This window comes from Nicotiana sylvestris, chromosome 9 (assembly GCF_000393655.2).
Source record: "Nicotiana sylvestris chromosome 9, ASM39365v2, whole genome shotgun sequence".
Lineage (NCBI taxonomy): Eukaryota > Viridiplantae > Streptophyta > Magnoliopsida > Solanales > Solanaceae > Nicotiana > Nicotiana sylvestris.
In genome coordinates, this window is record NC_091065.1 from 180520282 (window position 1) to 180537832 (window position 17551).

At 35.5% G+C, this 17551-nt stretch overlaps 1 protein-coding gene across 1 annotated transcript; it reads left to right on the top strand.

Moving 5' to 3' along the window:
• Nucleotides 1-10828: 10828 nt before the first annotated feature.
• LOC104212746 (sulfite exporter TauE/SafE family protein 2-like) lies at nucleotides 10829-16864 on the top strand. Its single transcript, XM_009762096.2, has 5 exons — nucleotides 10829-11269; nucleotides 11882-12337; nucleotides 14194-14322; nucleotides 14916-15068; nucleotides 16186-16864. Exons 1-5 carry the CDS (start codon nucleotides 10931-10933, stop codon nucleotides 16492-16494), a joined length of 1386 nt encoding a protein of 461 aa, XP_009760398.1. The 5' UTR covers nucleotides 10829-10930; the 3' UTR covers nucleotides 16495-16864.
• The last annotated feature ends 687 nt before the right edge of the window (nucleotides 16865-17551 follow it).

Below are 17551 nucleotides of genomic sequence, written 5' to 3' on the forward strand. Positions count from 1 at the left end.
TCGGATTTTGATGTATTTGATATGTATGAACTTATGAGAGTGTAAAGATTCTAGTTTTGTAATTTTTGTCGGAATCCGAGACATGGGCCCAGGGATCAGGTTTGGCCAATTTCGGGATTTTTTATGTAAATTAATTATTTTCGAGTGGGCTTTGTTCCCTTAGCATATTTTGATGGTATAAATCTATTTTTGGATAGATTTGGAGCATTTGGAGGCCGATTCGAGAGGCAAAGGCATCGCGGGCTAGAGTTTAGACCGGATAAAGGTAATTAATGATTGTAAATGATGTCCTTAGGGTATGAAACCTCGGATTTCACATCGTTGTGCTACTATGAGTTGACGCACACGCTAGATGACGAGCGTGGGGACGTGCACTGTGGGGGATTGTGACTTAGTTCGTCCTGTATGACTGTTAAGTCGCGTACTTGATTGAAAATTGTTTGATATCATTGTATTTTAGAAAGTATTATCATGTTTTGGGTTGAATGTCATATTTGGGCCTCGTGCCAACTATTTTGGACCCTTAGGGGATTTTTACTACTATTCCTCACTCTTTTGACTCTGTATTTGTACTCAGTCATGCTATATGCTACTATTTTCATAACTCAACCATCTTTACTCGTTTTTGATATTTTAAATGATATTTTGGGTTGAGCATCATGTTTTACTATTGCTCGAGTGGCTTGTGAGATTTCCGACTTAGTGAGGCCGAGGGCCTGTGTTGTGAGGATACTATGGGATTGGGCTGCGAGCCGCAGTAGCGTTATACTGATTCATGATTATGAGGCTGAGGGCCTGATTTGTTACGCCATGAGGTGGCTTGATATGAGGCCGAGTGCCTGTTTGATTATGGCCACGAGATGGCTTGTTATTGCGCTTGGGCTATAAGGAGCCTCTCCAGGAGTCTGTACACCCCCAGTGAGCGCGGGTACCCAGTGTGAGATGTGATATTGCCCGAGGGGCTGTTGTTATTCCATGTTATTGCCCGAGGGGCTGATACGATTGAATGTGAAATAGCCTGAGGGGCTGGTTCTATTGATATTTATTTATGTTTTATTCCTTATCTCCCTGTTTTCATCACTCGTTTGAACTACTAAAAGGTGTTTTAATGAGGTTTTCATTGAACTAAGGTTTTTTTACGAGCTTTTACTGTCTTATTGCATTACTTGTTTAATACTGTTTTATTGTAGCATTTTGCTGTGTTTTACGTGTTTTTTTATTGCTTAGCTGCCTTTACTTTTATTACTTACTGAGTTGGTGTACTCACATTACTCCTTGCACCCTGTGTGCAGATTCAGGAGTCTCGGGTCACGCTATCGATTGCTGATTTGCTTTTCAGCAGGCTTGTTCGGAGTTGACTAGGTAGCGGCTCGGCGTTCACAGCCCAGTGCTTCTCCTTCATATCTTTACTTTCCTTGTACTAGCTCTGTATTAGACTATATAGTCTTTTCATTCTCTTAGATGAATTTTTTTAGATGCTCATGACTGGTGACACCCCCGATATCGGGTTGTGTTTGTTTTCGCATTGTTCTATTCTACTCTATGCTTTGGGAATTCATGGCTTATTAATGACATAAAAATGAATTATTATAACTGTTTAATTGGCTTGGGGGTTTGTGTCGGCTAGTCTTGTTTCACGATAGGAATCTTCATGACCGGGTCCGATTTAGGATCGTGACAATATCTTAAACTAAGCAACATGGTATCACTACTAAAAAATGGTTGAATTCCGACCGGCAAAACGGTCCAAAATCGGTCGTAAATCACGAATTTTTGACTACTTTCCGACCAAAATTGGTCGTCGAAAAATAGTGGGTCGAAAAATAATTTTCGATCGAATCTGTCAGTGATTTCCGACCAAAGTAGTCGGAACATTCAAAAGGTCAGACGGCCAAATTATTTTCAAATTTCTGACCAAAGTGGTCGGAATTTTACCGACCGAATCACTTGTAATAATATAAACAAAAATAAATATTTATTTAAAATTAAATAATAAAAATATATAACTTCCGACCGAATCCGTCGGAAATTAATAATTAAAAATAAAATTTCTTTAATATTTGACGGAATCCGTCAAAAGCTGTTAAAAAATAATAAATTATTTTTAATTTCCGACCGATTCGGTCGGAAATCTGGGTGTTTTTGGAAAAAACTAGGTAGCTGTCTGACCGTTCCCATTAGAAATCAGTCGGAATTTTCTATAAAACTGGGTAGAATTATGCTCAATTTTGAGCTACACCACATGTCAAACAATTACAATACAATAACACCAACAAACCATCAACAAATATAACATCTAAACCAACAAATCCAACCATTAACACAATCTAAACCAACAAATCCATTAAACCTAACAATTTTGGGCATAAAAACATCCGAATAGTAGTCCATATTCAAGTTTAAAAACAAAACATAAAGTTGTCTCTCACAATCAAGTTTACCAATCAACCAAAACCCTACACCTAAACTATTACAAATCAGATTTAGTTTGTTCATCCTCTTCATCAAATAGATCATGCCCGTGTTTTCTCATAAATTTCTATATCTTAACAAATGTTCCAAATTGGGAGTCCAACTATTGCTTTAAATCTCGAATTTCTTTTCTCATATCTTCCATCTGTTCTTGATTTTGAGAAGAAGAAGAATTGGCTAAGAGTAGGTTTGGATGACCTGTAAATCGACGTACTCCAAATCTTTAGACTCTGCCTTTGTTTGCTACACCGGCTGCATCTGTACACAATAAAGTCATATCATTAGGTGTTGGTTGAGTTGAAGGAGGCTGAGTTTGTTGCCATTCTTCCACCCTTTTTATGATAATCTTCTTGAAATGAAAATATAACTATTATGTAAACAAACTAATATTAATAAACCATAAATAATTATGAAGTTAGTATTTTACATATGTGTCTGATACACGCGTCTCTACCCAGTGTTCTCTTGTACCATCCTTCTGTCACGACCCAAAAACTGACCCGGTTGTGATGGCGCCTATCGTGAAACTAGGCCAGCCGACACAATTCCCGAATCAACCATTATTCAATAAAAGTCATTTTTATACCATTTATTTAATCCATAATCTCATGGTGTAAGTCTAAATGAATAGTGCGAAATAAATATACAAGCCCGACATCGGGGTGTCACAAGTCACGAGCATCTACTAAGGTCTGAATATAACAAAAATTGTGAAAGTGTACTAAATACAGTCTAAGAAAAACAAGAGGGAGAAAAGCAGTGCTGCGAACGTCGGGCAGCTACCTTGCTAAGCTTCGATGACTCTGCCTCCGAGAAATCAACTCGCTATCGGGTTCAGAAGTACCTGAATCTGCACACAAGGTGCAGGGAGTAATGTGAGTACTCCAACTCAGTAAGTAATAAAGGTAAATGAAAGCTGAACAGTAAGAAAAACACGTAAACCCCGTCAAAACGCTACAACAAATGCAGGATATTTCCAACATAGTACAGAAATCATTTACTTCGTAAATCATGCTCAGTTTTGGTAAAAACCTTTTAAAACAAATTTTCAATAGTTTTAAACGAGTGATAAAACAGTGAGTAAACATGATAGAAAACGTATATAGCCCATCGAGCAAAGCATATATCATAAACCATCCCTCAGGCATAATATTAACAGAACCAGCCCCTCGGGTTATCTCACCATCACTCGTAATCAGACCCTCGGGCATATCATAAATCAAGAACCACCCCTCGGGCAATAACATGGAACATCATCAGCCCCTCGGGCTATATCACATCTCACACTGGGTACCCGCGCTCACTGGGGGTGTACAGACTCCGGGAGGGGCCCCTTACGGCCCAAGCGCAATAACAAGTCATCTCGTGGCATAATCAAACAAGCTCTCGGCCTCATATCAAGCCACCTCGTGGTATAACAAATCAGGACCACGACCTCATAATCATAAATCAGTATCACACTGTTGTGACGCGCAGCCCGATCCCATAATATCTTCACAACACAGGCCCTCGGCCCCACTCAGTCTGAAATCTCTCAAGCCACTCGGGCAATAGTAAAAATCATTTAACATATAAAAAACGAGCAAATATAGCTAAGTTATGAAAAACAGTAGAATACAGCATGACTGAGTACAAATGTAAGGTCAAAACAGTGAGGAATAGTAGTAAAAATCCCCTAAGGATCCAAAACAGTTGGCACGAGGCCCAAATATGGCATTCAGCTCAAAACATGGTAATAATTTCCAAAACACAATGATATCAAACAGTTTTCAATCAAATACGCGACTTAACAGTCATACGAGACGGACTAAGTCACAATCCCCAACGGTGCATGACTCTACGCTCGTCACCTAGCGTGTGCGTCACCTCAAAGTAGAACAACGATGTGAAGTCCGGGGTTTCATACCCTCATGACAGACATTTACAATAATTATTTACCTCAATCCGGTCCAAACTCTAGCCCGCGATACCTTTGCTTCTCGACTCGGCCTCTGAATGCTCCAAATTTAGCCAAAAGCAGATTCATACCATCAAAATATGCTAAAGGGAACAAAGCTCATTCGAAAATATCAGATTTATACCAAAAATCCCGAAATTGGCCAAAATCGGCCCCCAGGTCCACGTCTCGGAATCCAATAAAAATCAAACCAACAGAATTCTTACAGTCTCACGAGTTCGTACATACCAAGAACATCAAAATCGGACTTCAAATGGCCCCTCAAATCCTTAATTTACACTCTCCAATTTCAAGCCTTAATTCCCCAATTTTAGCCATTAAATTCCACAAATTTCATGTTTAAACAAATAAGAATCAACATAGTATCGAGTATTGAGTTCAAAACTCTTACCTCCAAGTGTTTCCCTTTGATTCCCTCTTCAATTCTTCTCAAAAAGCTCCAAAATCGCTCAAAAATGGTGAAAGTTAGACCCAAAATCGCGGACAATGGCTATTTAAACATTCTGCCCAGGCCAAAAATTCCTTCTTCGTGAACACGCTCAAAGCCTCGCGTTCGTGAAGCACAAATAATTCATAGCTCAAATTTCCTCTTACGCTAACGTGAACATACCCTCGCAAACGTGATGCCTTACTCAGCTTAGCCTACGCGAACGCGTTTCTTCAGTCGCGAACGCGATGCTCAATCAAACTCATCCTTCGCGAATGTGAAGGGTAAATGGCCTGCCTCACTCAACATCTCTTCGTGAACGCGAGAGACCTCTCGCGAACGCAAAGAGCAAAACTCTGCAACACTGATCTGAAGAAATCTGCAACTTTCAAAACAAGAATTTGATCCGTTTAACTACTCAAAACTCACCTGAGGCCCTCGGGACCTCAACCAAACATGCCAACATATCCTATAACCTCATTCAAACTTGTTCAACCTTCGCTCAAATCAACATCGAAACACCAAAGTCACATCAGATTCAAGCCTAAGAATTTCAAAAACTCCCAAATTTCGCTTTCGATAAAAAAGTCTATCAAACCACGTCCGAATGACCTGAAATTTTGTAAACACATCACAAATGAAACAACGGACCTAATCCAACTTCCGGAATTCCATTCCGACTCCTATATCAAAATCTCACCTATCAATCGGAAAACGCCAAAATTATAATTTCGCCAATTCAAGCCTAAACCTTCCACGGACCTCCAAAATACATTCCGATCATGCTCCTAAGTCTCAAATTACCTAACAGAGCTATCCAAATCATAAAATTTTCAATCCAAGATCATATACTAACAAGTCAAAACTTGGTCAAACCTTTCAAATTCTAAGCTTCAAACTGAGAAATGTTCTTCCACATTCATCCTGATTATCCTGACAACCGAAACCGATGATTTACATAAGTCATAATACACCACAAGGGACTAGTCATGCCCGAGAACCGGCGAGCAAAGTGCAAAAGCTCAAAACTACCGATCGGGTCGTTACACCTTCTTCTTTTTCTTATACGTCTCCTCAAAGACCTTAGCGTGACTCATATCTCGCTCTATTTTCGTTTCCTTCATAACAAAAAGTATGAGTTAGACATTAAAATCATAAAATTTTATATATAAAACTAAAAAGAATTTTATAAGTAATTACCAATCTTTGTTTATGGGTCGCAAAACTAATCGAACCTCCTGTATGCAACGAGCCACCTTTACTGGAGGCATGGTTTGCCTTTGCTTGTTCACTCTTCTTCTTTTATTCTTCGGTATTCTATTTTGCAACAAGTTTATCCCAAACTTCTTCTCTTAACTACCCAGGCATTTTACCAGCATTCCAAGCAGCGAACAGAGTATCTTTAATCCGCTTAGCAGCCTTCTTCTCGAAAATATTATTTATTTCATTTTGATGTTGAGGATGCCATGTACACTTTGTCTGCAATATAAAAAAGTAACATTAGATGAAGATGATAATTATTAAATAAATATAATCAATTTTTACCCTAAATTGATTCCATATTTGCTCTCTGATGTTGTACGGTATCTTTCTCCAAGAATTCCATGGCTCATGATAAAATGGCTTCATTTAATCCACAACCAAATATGTAGACTGAAAGGATGGCAAAAACCTGCATTAAAGTTAACATACATAATTAATAAATATCTTGAAGTTTCAAAAGTTTTAATTATAAATAAATATTCCTTAATGTTAACATTTCTAAAAGTACATTCAAAACTTAAAAAAATAGTATAAGAACCTTCTTACCCACGGGCTTTGTTTTTAAAACTACCCTTCATGAAGACTTATTCTTGCTCAAAGAATAAGGAGCATAATACACTTATTTCACCTTTTGTGCAATGATAAAAGGATCATAAAGTTTATACTACTCCGTGTGTTTAATTTCAACTATTTTGTATCGAGGGTGCACCTTTGTGCCTTTATTCGGTGTTGGATCATACCATTTACATCGAAAGAGTACCAACTTTTTCTTCGGTCAACCTACAGTATACTCCAATTCTAAAATCTCTTGAAGCACACCATAATAATCAACATCTCCATCAGCTTTCACCCACACCCCACTATTGTTGGTTTTCTTTCTATTATACTATTCTTCTGTATGAAACTTGTACCCATTGACCAAGTATTTAGACATCATTTTGACTGTAGGGTCAGGTCCCCAAGCTATACCAATCATCTCTGCATAATCACAACCTAATATTTCTTGGTTCACTAGTAAACTCGGGGAACACCCTATCAAATGCTTCCACGCTTCTCCATCTGATGGATAGCATAGAATACCGGGTGGCCTTCTATGTTCATAATGTCGTCTCATATGAGGAGCAGAGCTCATTGATGCATACAACCTCTTTAACCTAGGTATAAGAGGTAAGTAATGCATCACTTTAACTGGAACTTTCTTTTTTGTATTGGCATTTGTGACTTCCTTAAAACGGGGTTGATTACAAAATTTACAGTTTTCTAGAGACGCGTCATACTTATAGAATAACATGCAACTTTTCTCACAATAATAAATTCTCTCTGATGAACGACCCAACTTAGAAACCAATTTCTTAGCAATGTAGAAGTCTTTTGGTAAGTCAATGTTACTCGGATTAAGTTTATTCATAAGTCCAATAATAGAATCCATGCCCGCTTGAAAAATAGAACTATTCGATTTAATACTCAGCAACCTAACGGCTACAGACAACTTGGAATGCACCGAGCCTTCATACAATGGAAGACTAGATTCCTCTAACTGTTCATATAAACGCTTAGCCTCATTATTGGTTCGGATTGAACTCCCAGGAAACATCTCAAAAACATCCCTCATCATTTCATTGTATCGAAAATTTTCAACATTATGCTCCGCAATAGGGCTACCCTCACCACCAAAATAATTATGAAAGTTAACTTCATCTAAACTAGAATGATTCTCCCCATGAACAGTCCATATATAATATTACAAACCCTTTCTTTTAGAGATGAACTTTAACTTCGTCTGTTTTCAATAACTTAACACACTTACATTTCAGATAAGGGCACCTAATCCTTCCTCCAATAAGAAAATCATCAAGTGTATGAGCCTTAGCAATAAATTCAGCAACCCCTTCAATATATTTATCCCTCAACCCCGCACGATTAGGATGATTCCTATTATACATCCATCTACGATGCACAAATTCAATCTACACAAATAGAAATATATTAATGAGATATTTAAAATAATTTAATTTATTTAAACTGGTTACAAAGTTATACTCGTTCAAAGGTTCGTTTTAGATATATACGTATCATTGTGTCAAAGCACTTTAATTGATATATTTATTTTTTATATTAATATGTTTTAACACTAAAAATCTCACATTAATCCCTATTCTAAATAATATAAGTCTTTGACTATAATAATTAAATTTGAATAGCTTCTTAAATGTTCATATAATCCAAATTAACTAATGATTTTTCAAATTTACAAATTAATCTTAATGTTGAAATTGGAAAAATTTAAATTTAATATCATTCTAATAATAAAACTAACAAGCAACAATGAACCTAGTACAACAAACTTTTCACCAAAGCTTTAAATATAACTAGTTAATATAATTATCGTTGAAAGTGAAAGTGAAAGTTCGTTTTCCTTCTTTTCTATCGTTGTTTTCTCAATTACTTTATGCCAATGTGTCACCTTTTTTATTTCAAAAATAAGTTAATCAATCACTAAAATTAGATTTAGAATTTCTTAATATATTCTTGTTTAACCCAAAAATTAAGTGACTATTTATGACATTGGTTTTTAGCACAAATTGGACAATCTAATTTACCTAATAATGGTGACAAAAGAATTTCGTAAAACAAAATCCCTATAGGAACATCAGATATTGTTCTCTCTTTTTTGTTTTGTATTAAGTATCATTAAAAAATTAAAATCCTTAAAATTTCAACCATACCTAATTCAACTAGCTAGAATGTTCATATATAGAAAGTTACTATAAATTTAACAATGAAAACAAGATATATATGTCAACGAAGTACTTACCTCGACGGAAAAAATACCGGAGAAGAAATGTGCTATTGCCGCCGCAGAGCCATCATTGAAAACGGACAAAAAAAGTTGAAAAATTAAGGGGGAAAAGGAGGAGGAAAGAGAGGGAGAAGGGAGGAGGAAACGAGAGAGAGAGAGAGAGAGAGAGAGAGAGAGAGAGAGAGAGAGAGAGAGCGAAAATACATTACCTATAATGAGGAGTATGGTGAAGAAGGACGAGAGGGAGAGAGGAGGAGGATGAGATAAGAAGGAGGAAGAAAAGAAATGTTTCTGTTTTTGGGGAACGAGGGTCGGGTAGGGTTTTAGAAAATAATTCTGACCGATTCGGTCGGAATTGTCATTTTAAATAATTTTTTTTAAAAAAAAATTACCGACAGAATTGGTCTGAATTGAAGCCAAACGAGTCAAACTAGCTTTTGCGCCAAAAGTTGCGACCGATTTGGTCCGAAATATGGTCGAATTTTTTTAAAAAATATATAGTTGATATTTTTTTAAAATTCCGACAATATTTTTCAGTCGGATATTTACAATTTTCTAGTAGTGTATATCCATATACACGTTCTACCCCCCTCCCCCCAAACCAAAACAAACTGTCCCTTCGTTTGTGCGAATATATAGATAATGACTTTTAATCTCAAATTCGATTAAAGAAATTAATATGATTGGTTCAATGTCTTACAAGTTCTTTTCAATTATTCAGCTTGTATATTTATAGCTTTTTAGTCTAAATTCAGTTAAGGAAATATGAGTCTAAATTCATTTAAGGAAATACGATTGGTTCAATATCTTGCCAAGTTCTTTTGAATTATTAAGCTTGTATATATATTTATTTTTTCAGGCTTGCGATTTGACATCAAGATAATGTTACATATAGTTTTAACATTAGTTTGCCCAGTTCAATTCATCTATTGACCCCTTCTTCATTTAAATAATCATAATTAGTGACTATTAGACTAGACGTGAACAAATCATTAAATATATATCCAAAAACTCGAATTCCAGTCAATGAAGTGAGTTGAAAATCATGAGGTTTCAAGTTTAAAATTCAATAAAGGCAAAAATACTTAGGGATTTTTTTTCATTCGTCCAAATCTTGACAGACAAATTTACTGGGGCAGAGCTACTTGGGCAGAAGGAGATCCCCCTTCGCCCACAAAATCCCTTTCGTGAAAATTTTGCTTTTTCCACTGCCGATACCTATGCTGACCGGAGATAACCTCCACATTTATTGAAAAAAAAAAAAATTCCAAAAGGCAACAACGCTTGCCAGTTGCCTCCCACTGTCAAGCAAACATGCTTGGATGTTGACGTGAAAAATGGTTGAAAGAAAGACGATGACAATAAATATATTCTAGTGCATCTTAACTCCAATGGTACCTTAAATTTGAAGGTAGGACTATTTTCGTCTGTACTGCATTATATTGGGCATATATGAACCTTTAAATTTGCAAAAATAAGCTCTTCTGGTCCAAAAGGTAGTCCGGTGCACTAAGTTTCCGCTGTAAGCGAGGTTCGGGAAAAGGCTGAACCATAAAAGACTATTGTAATTATAAGGTGACAAATTATACAATTAAAACTAAAGGAATACTTGAGAGTTCTAGCGGTTGGACCAAAAATGCTCAACTTTTGTAAACTTAGGAGAATATTCAAGGTTATATAATAAGCACATGTATAAACTATATATATACCCCCCCCCCCCCAATTGAGAGTTCCATCAATTGTACCAAAAATGCTCAACTTTCGTAAGCTTAGGAGAATATATTATATATGTGGTCAAGGTTATATAATAAGTACAATAATAGACTTACTCTCAAACTTAATGGATAATTAGAGTTTAAAAATCCAATCTCCTTTCTTCTGTATGTTTTGTATTTGTACTTTTCCGTCATAAAGTTTTAGTTAAAAGCATTTTGCTTCCTCCTTCTGACACTTATCATCTTATATATATGTATCCTCTCCAAAAGCACACTGTATCTAAACTTTCAAGAAAATGAATAGTCACAACAACTACCTGATATGTGTGTTTTTCCTTGTTATTTTAACCACCTTTGGATTTTCCTTTGCAAAACAAACAAAATCAACCTCAAAAATCCTCAAATTTGATCACTTCTTGAATTCAGTTTATGAATGGAGAATTCAACAGCAGAAACAAGTAGATACCAATAATCTGAAACTTGGTGCACCCACTGTGATAGCAGGAGCTTTGTGTTTTATAGCAGCTTCTATCTCTAGTGCAGGTGGAATTGGAGGTGGAGGATTATACATACCTATTCTAACCATTGTTACTGGGGTTGACCTCAAAACAGCCTCAAGCTTTTCCGCATTTATGGTAATGTTGAACTGTGTGATCATCTCGTTTAAAATTTTAGTTTGTTAGACAATACTCTTTTAATTATTTAATTTTATTATGTCTCAACACTCACACCTGCGTGCCTGATTTTTTCTTTTTTGGTTAGTAGTGATATTTGAATGCAGTAGCCCTTGCTTGATGTAATATTATGTTAAAGTGTGAGATCATTTTATATAAAAGTTTTAAAAAATTAGAAAAACTATACAGTGTTTACTATTTAGCAGTTGGAGCAACGGTAAAGTTGTCTCTGTGTGACCTGTAGATAACAAGTTCAAGTTGTGGAATCAGTCACTGATGCTTGCATCATGGTAGGTTACCAACATTACGTCCTCTTAGGGTGCGACCCTTCTCCTGATCCTGCACGAGTGTGGGATGATTTGTGTGGTACAGGGCTACCTTTTTTTTAAAATAAAAAAAAAACTATTTAGTAGTATATTATTATGCCTCACCATCCCCTCCTGTGTGAGCCGGATTTTGATTTTGGATTAAGATTTAATCATACATGGCCTCATTCATATTTTAATACAACGTTGAAGTGTGTTATCATAGAGAACATATTTTTAATTACTTAATTATATTATGTTTCGACAGGTAACAGGAGGCTCGATCGCTAACGTTGTTTGCAGTATGTTTTTACCAAGTCCCAAACACGGAGGGAAAATCTTGGTTGATTTTGACATAGCTTTACTCTCACAACCATGCATTCTTTTGGGAGTTAGTATTGGAGTAATTTGCAATCTTGTCCTACCAGAATGGCTTATCACTATATTATTTGTAGTCTTTCTTGTTTGGTGCACATTCAAAACATTCAAATCAGGAGTTTATTATTGGAAAATTGAGTCTGAAGAAGTGAGAAGAAATGGATTGCTTAAAAATGAGAATTTTGAAGGAATTGAAGGAGTTATTAATGGTGTAGAAGAACCTTTGTTGTTGAAAAAGGAAGCAAAGGGAATAAGGAGTATTCCTTGGATGAAAATGGGGGTACTTGTTATGATTTGGTTTTCCTTCTTTTTCCTCTATCTTCTTCGTGGAAATCGATATGGACAAGTATGTCTCTTTATCTTCACTTACTTTTAAAATTTATCATTTTACTAGATGAAATAGTTCGAAGGGGAGCCTTAGAGCAACAGTAAAATTGTTTTCATGTAACCTATACTTTACGAATTCGAGTCGTGGAGTCAGTCACTGATGCAATTGCATCAAAGTAGGTTGCCTATATCATATCTCTCAAGGTTGCGGCTCTTTCTCGGATCTAGCGTAAACGTGAGATGCTTCCTGCGTAGTACTGTCCTAATAGATGAAATAGTTTGAAGTCGAGCCTTGGAGCAACATTAGAATTATTTCCGTGTGACCTATATGTTACGTGTTCGAGCCGTAGAATCAGTCACTGATGCTTGCATCAGGGTAGATTTCCTACATGACACCCCTCAGGGTTGTGGTTCTTTTCCGAACCCTATGTAAATGCGGGATGCTTAGTGCACTGGACTGCCCTACTAGATAAAATGGTTTCATTTTATCATCCATTATAATTTGGGATTATTCATATCTTTGCTATTAGCAAATAGTTTCGTACTTGTTCTTGACTTTAACAAAGCTTCAGTGTGAATTTGATGAATTACACCTCTAATTTTTTCGGAAACTCTACTTTTGACTGTAGTTTAAAATTACTTTCTGATGTATTTGATTTCCCTTCTTTCTTTCTTTTTTTCCCAATATCTTCCACGAAGAAATCGACATGGACAAGTATGTCTCTTTATCTTGTCTTCATGCACTTGCTTTTACTTTAATATTTTCCCTTTTCTTAAAGTTGATTTGGACTCTTCATACTATTTGTGAGTCGTGTGAGTAAGATTGAATGAGACGTGAATTTATTGCAGATTTTTCAAACTTTGAAATTATTTCCAGAGTTTGTATGCATACTAATACTTGTATTAGGATACGTTATTTATATCACGTCCCTTGAGGTATGGTCTTTTCATGGATCCTACATGAACGCAAGATGTGTCATACATCGAGCCGCCCTTTTTTTAGTTTGTATTCATGACCAGGTTGCCTGTATCTCAAATTCCTTGCAAAGCTAGGTTAATTAATTTGTTCTAATCACCTTTAATTCTAGTTGTTAGTAGTTATAATTTTTTTGTGTCTCCTTTATATTTTTTATAATTATTTTTCGATGATTTCCGGCCAATATTGTATTTTGCCATTTGACAGACTGGAGTTGGTGCCTTAGTTGGGCAAAAAGTGGAAGTGTCATTTTACTATCTTAAACCAAGCTTGTTTCTTTCTCAATATTAAAGTCACATATTTAACTCGAATTAAATTGTCTTTTTCTTACCCGAAAGGCTAAGAGATAGTATGTAATTATTTATTAAGAAGAGTACATTTCACTTTCATTAATTAATAAATGGGAACAGAACTTGGTTTGGAACTTAGGTGTTCTCTTATTAGTAGTGCTCAAATTCTAGCTAATTTATGTTAAGAGCCAAAGATAGACAAAGAAAGTGAAGAGTCAGATATGAAATACTCCATCCGTCTCATTTTATGTACATTTGTTATTATTAGAGAAGTCAAACAGTTTTTTTTTTTAATTACGATTTTCTCAAACTCTTTGAATAATATGAATTATTATTAACTATGCCGACTTATAGCACTTTCATATATTTTTCAAGTATGCATATAAACTTTTTTTTTAAAAAAAAAAAAAAACTTGAAGAATTCACACCGTAAATTAGATACTTTAGTCCTCGTACCCTGAACCCTCTGGCATAAATTGGGACAGAGAGAGTAACTTTTATCATTGAAAGCGTGTAAAAAATATTTTGCGCGGAGAAATTAATAACCTGATTAAATTGAAAATATGAAATTTTTTACGGTGTTGTAAAAACAATTGTAATATTTTGCAGGGCATAATTCAGATGGAGGTATGTGGGTTGGGATACTGGATCATCTCATCAGTTCAATTTCCTCTAGCAATAATTTTTACATCATGGATCTTATATAACAGTGACAGTAAGCAGAATTCCAAGAAGCAGGTATTTAAAAAATATTCTCGTTTCCTACCTAATATATATAGGAAGTTGAAGGAGAGCATTGGAGCAATGATACAGTTATCATTATAACCTATAGGTCACGAGTTCGAGCAGTGGAAGCAACCACTAATGTTGGCATTAGGGTAGGCTGTCTACATCACACCCCTTGTGATGCAGCCCTTCCCCGGACCCTGCGTGAACGCAAAATATTTTGTTTATGGGGCTATCCTTTTATATACTCCTTCCATCTCATATTATCTGTTGTGATTACTAAAAATACTTGTCTCAAATTATTTATCATTTTCGAAGTTCAAGATAGAATAAATTATATTTTTTCTATTTTACTATTAATAGTAATTGCTCTTCAAAATGGAGATAGCACATAAGTAGAGTAAATACTTAATAAAGAGGAATCATATCATAAGACATAAATAAGGGTAAAACGGTCTAAAACCCTTCCTATTAAATCTTTTTAAGGGTCGTGCAAAAGAGAAACACGACAAATAATTTAAGACAGAGAGTATATTGGAAATTAACTTCTTGCAATTTTATTTGCTTAATTTATTGATTAACATTTAAATTGCCTTATTATGAAGGAAGTAGCAGCTTGTGAAACTATGAATGGATCTTCGGGAATGTTAATATTCCCCTTAATGGCACTGTTAGCAGGGGTTTTGGGTGGTGTATTTGGAATTGGTGGTGGAATGCTTATAAGCCCCCTTCTGATTCAAGTTGGAATTGCACCTGAGGTAAATCTTCCCACCAACTATTGCTCTTCTATTTTTGTTATTTCCATTTTAAAGTCTCCCCTAAATTAACATTAAGGTGTATTTGGTACGACGGAGGTCTGTTTTCACCGAAATATTTTTGATGAAGAAATTCATTTTCCATGGCAAAGTAGGAAAATGACTGCCCTCACTTAGGGTGGAAGTCATCTTCCTTACTATATCCTATTTTTAATTTCACGTTACTTGTTCTAACTAACACTTAGATATTAATATTAATCTTTGGTACTCAAAAATTTTATTAATATGCCCTCGGATTTGCTCAAATGATTTAGTCTACAATTTTTAATATATACTTTTCCAAAAAATATTTTTTACTCATCAACTAAATATCAGAAAGCGAAGTGAAGCCTCGGCGTCAGTGGCGGAGCCACCTTATAATGATACCCCTTCGCGGGAAAAATACATTGTGTAGGTAGGTTTAAAAGAAATTATATGTATATATACTATATATTGACTCCCCTTAATTTTCTAGTATATTTACTTTTATATATTTTGGCAACCCTTAATGGAAATTCTGGCTCTGTCACTGCTTGGCGTAACTGGTAAAGTTATTACCATGTGGCCAGGAGGTCACGAGTTCGAGCCATAGAAACAGTCTCTTGTAGAAATGCAGGGTAAGACTGCGTACAATGGACTCTCGTACAGAGGCGGATTTAGGGGGCGGAATGGGGTTCACTCGAACCCCCTTTGCCGAAAAATTACACTGTATATATAAGGGAAAATCTGATTTTTACCTTTATATATTAAGTTTTGAACCCCCTTAACACAATCCAATATTGTAGTTTAGTGGTTAAGGGGGTTCAAAACCTCATAAGGTTATAGGTTCAATTCCCACTAGCTACAATTTTTTTTTAACCCCCTTCGTGGAGATTCTGCCTCCGCCACTGCTCTCGTGGTTCGGACCTTCCCAAGACCCCACGCATTGCGAGAGCTTAGTGCACGGGGCTGCCAGCTAAACATCAAAAAACATGTTTCGTTAAAAATACTTTTTTTGAAAAAATGAATTCAGTCATACCAAACACAATACAATGCTATTCTTTTTTTCCCTTATAGGACTAATGATTTTCTTTTCTAATAGGTAACAGCTGCAACTTGTTCATTCATGGTATTTTTCTCATCTACCATGTCAGCTGTACAATACCTATTTCTAGGCATGGAACATGTCAATACTGCCCTAATTTTTGCAGTCATTTGTTTAATTGCTTCACTTATTGGATTGGTTGTGGTGCAAAGAGCTATAGAACATCATGGGAGAGCATCACTTATTGTATTCTCTGTTGGCATAGTCATGGCTTTAAGTACTGTTCTTATAACAAGTTTTGGAGCTGTAGATGTTTGGAGGGATTACACAAGTGGAAAGTACATGGGGTTCAAGCAGGCTTGTTAAAAAAGAAGGGAAATGTAGAGAGTTGTACTAGTTTGAAGCGTTTTCGTGTGAGTTATGGGGTCGAGCTGTGGAAGCAGCCACTATCTATATCATTCCCTTGAGGTGCGACTCTTCCCCGAACTCTGCGTGAATGCAAGATGCACTTTCTTTTACTAGTTTGAGCCGTTCTCTAGGTTTTGCATATTTGTGCTCTAATTAAAGGATATTATTAGGCGTTTGACAATATTTGGTTTGAAGTTGAAGTTGAAAAAGATTAATTTTTGGAAATACTGAATGTATATGAACATGATACTGACTTGAAAAAAGAGTTTGTATAAATATGGGATTTGTGAGTGAGAATTATATATTATATCTTCAAATCATTTTACTCTTTTAGGTGTGATCCTTTCCCCGACCATGAATGAACGCAAGATGTCTTGTGCACCGGGCTGATCTTTTCTATTTTTATTTTTTTATTATTTATAAATCTCTTGAATTATTTCTCAAATCACCAATATCCTCATGAAAAAAATTATTGACTTCAAATCTCTAATAACTTTGAAGCTGTTACTTAAGGAGAAATTAGATTAAGAAATGAAGTTCACAATTGGAAAATCAAGAAAGTATGTCACTTGGTGATGCCTAAGTTAGGATGTTAAACATGATAACAATTCCTTTTAATCCTTAGCGTGAATTACATGTTAGAAAAAGTAGAGAACTTGGTAATTGAGAATTTTTTTATAAGGAACAGTTTACGTGGTTAGTATGCTTATCCGGCTCGAATCTGAATTTGTCGCCTCAATGAATTTTGAATACTGAATAGCTGAAGTGAAAGAAGGAAGTTAGTTTCCTCGTTAAGTTATGATATAGTACCTAACATGTTGTTGAGAGCCCATAGTCCCACTTCCACACTTAACTCTATTGACACTCTATAATCGCTCTTAAAATAATAGCCGAAAAATATTATTTTTTATATATATTTTGTATATTTATATATTCTGTATATTATATACAAAAATTAAAGAAATTTTATACACTTTTTTGACTACCAAACATAAATAGTTTCTGACACGGGCTA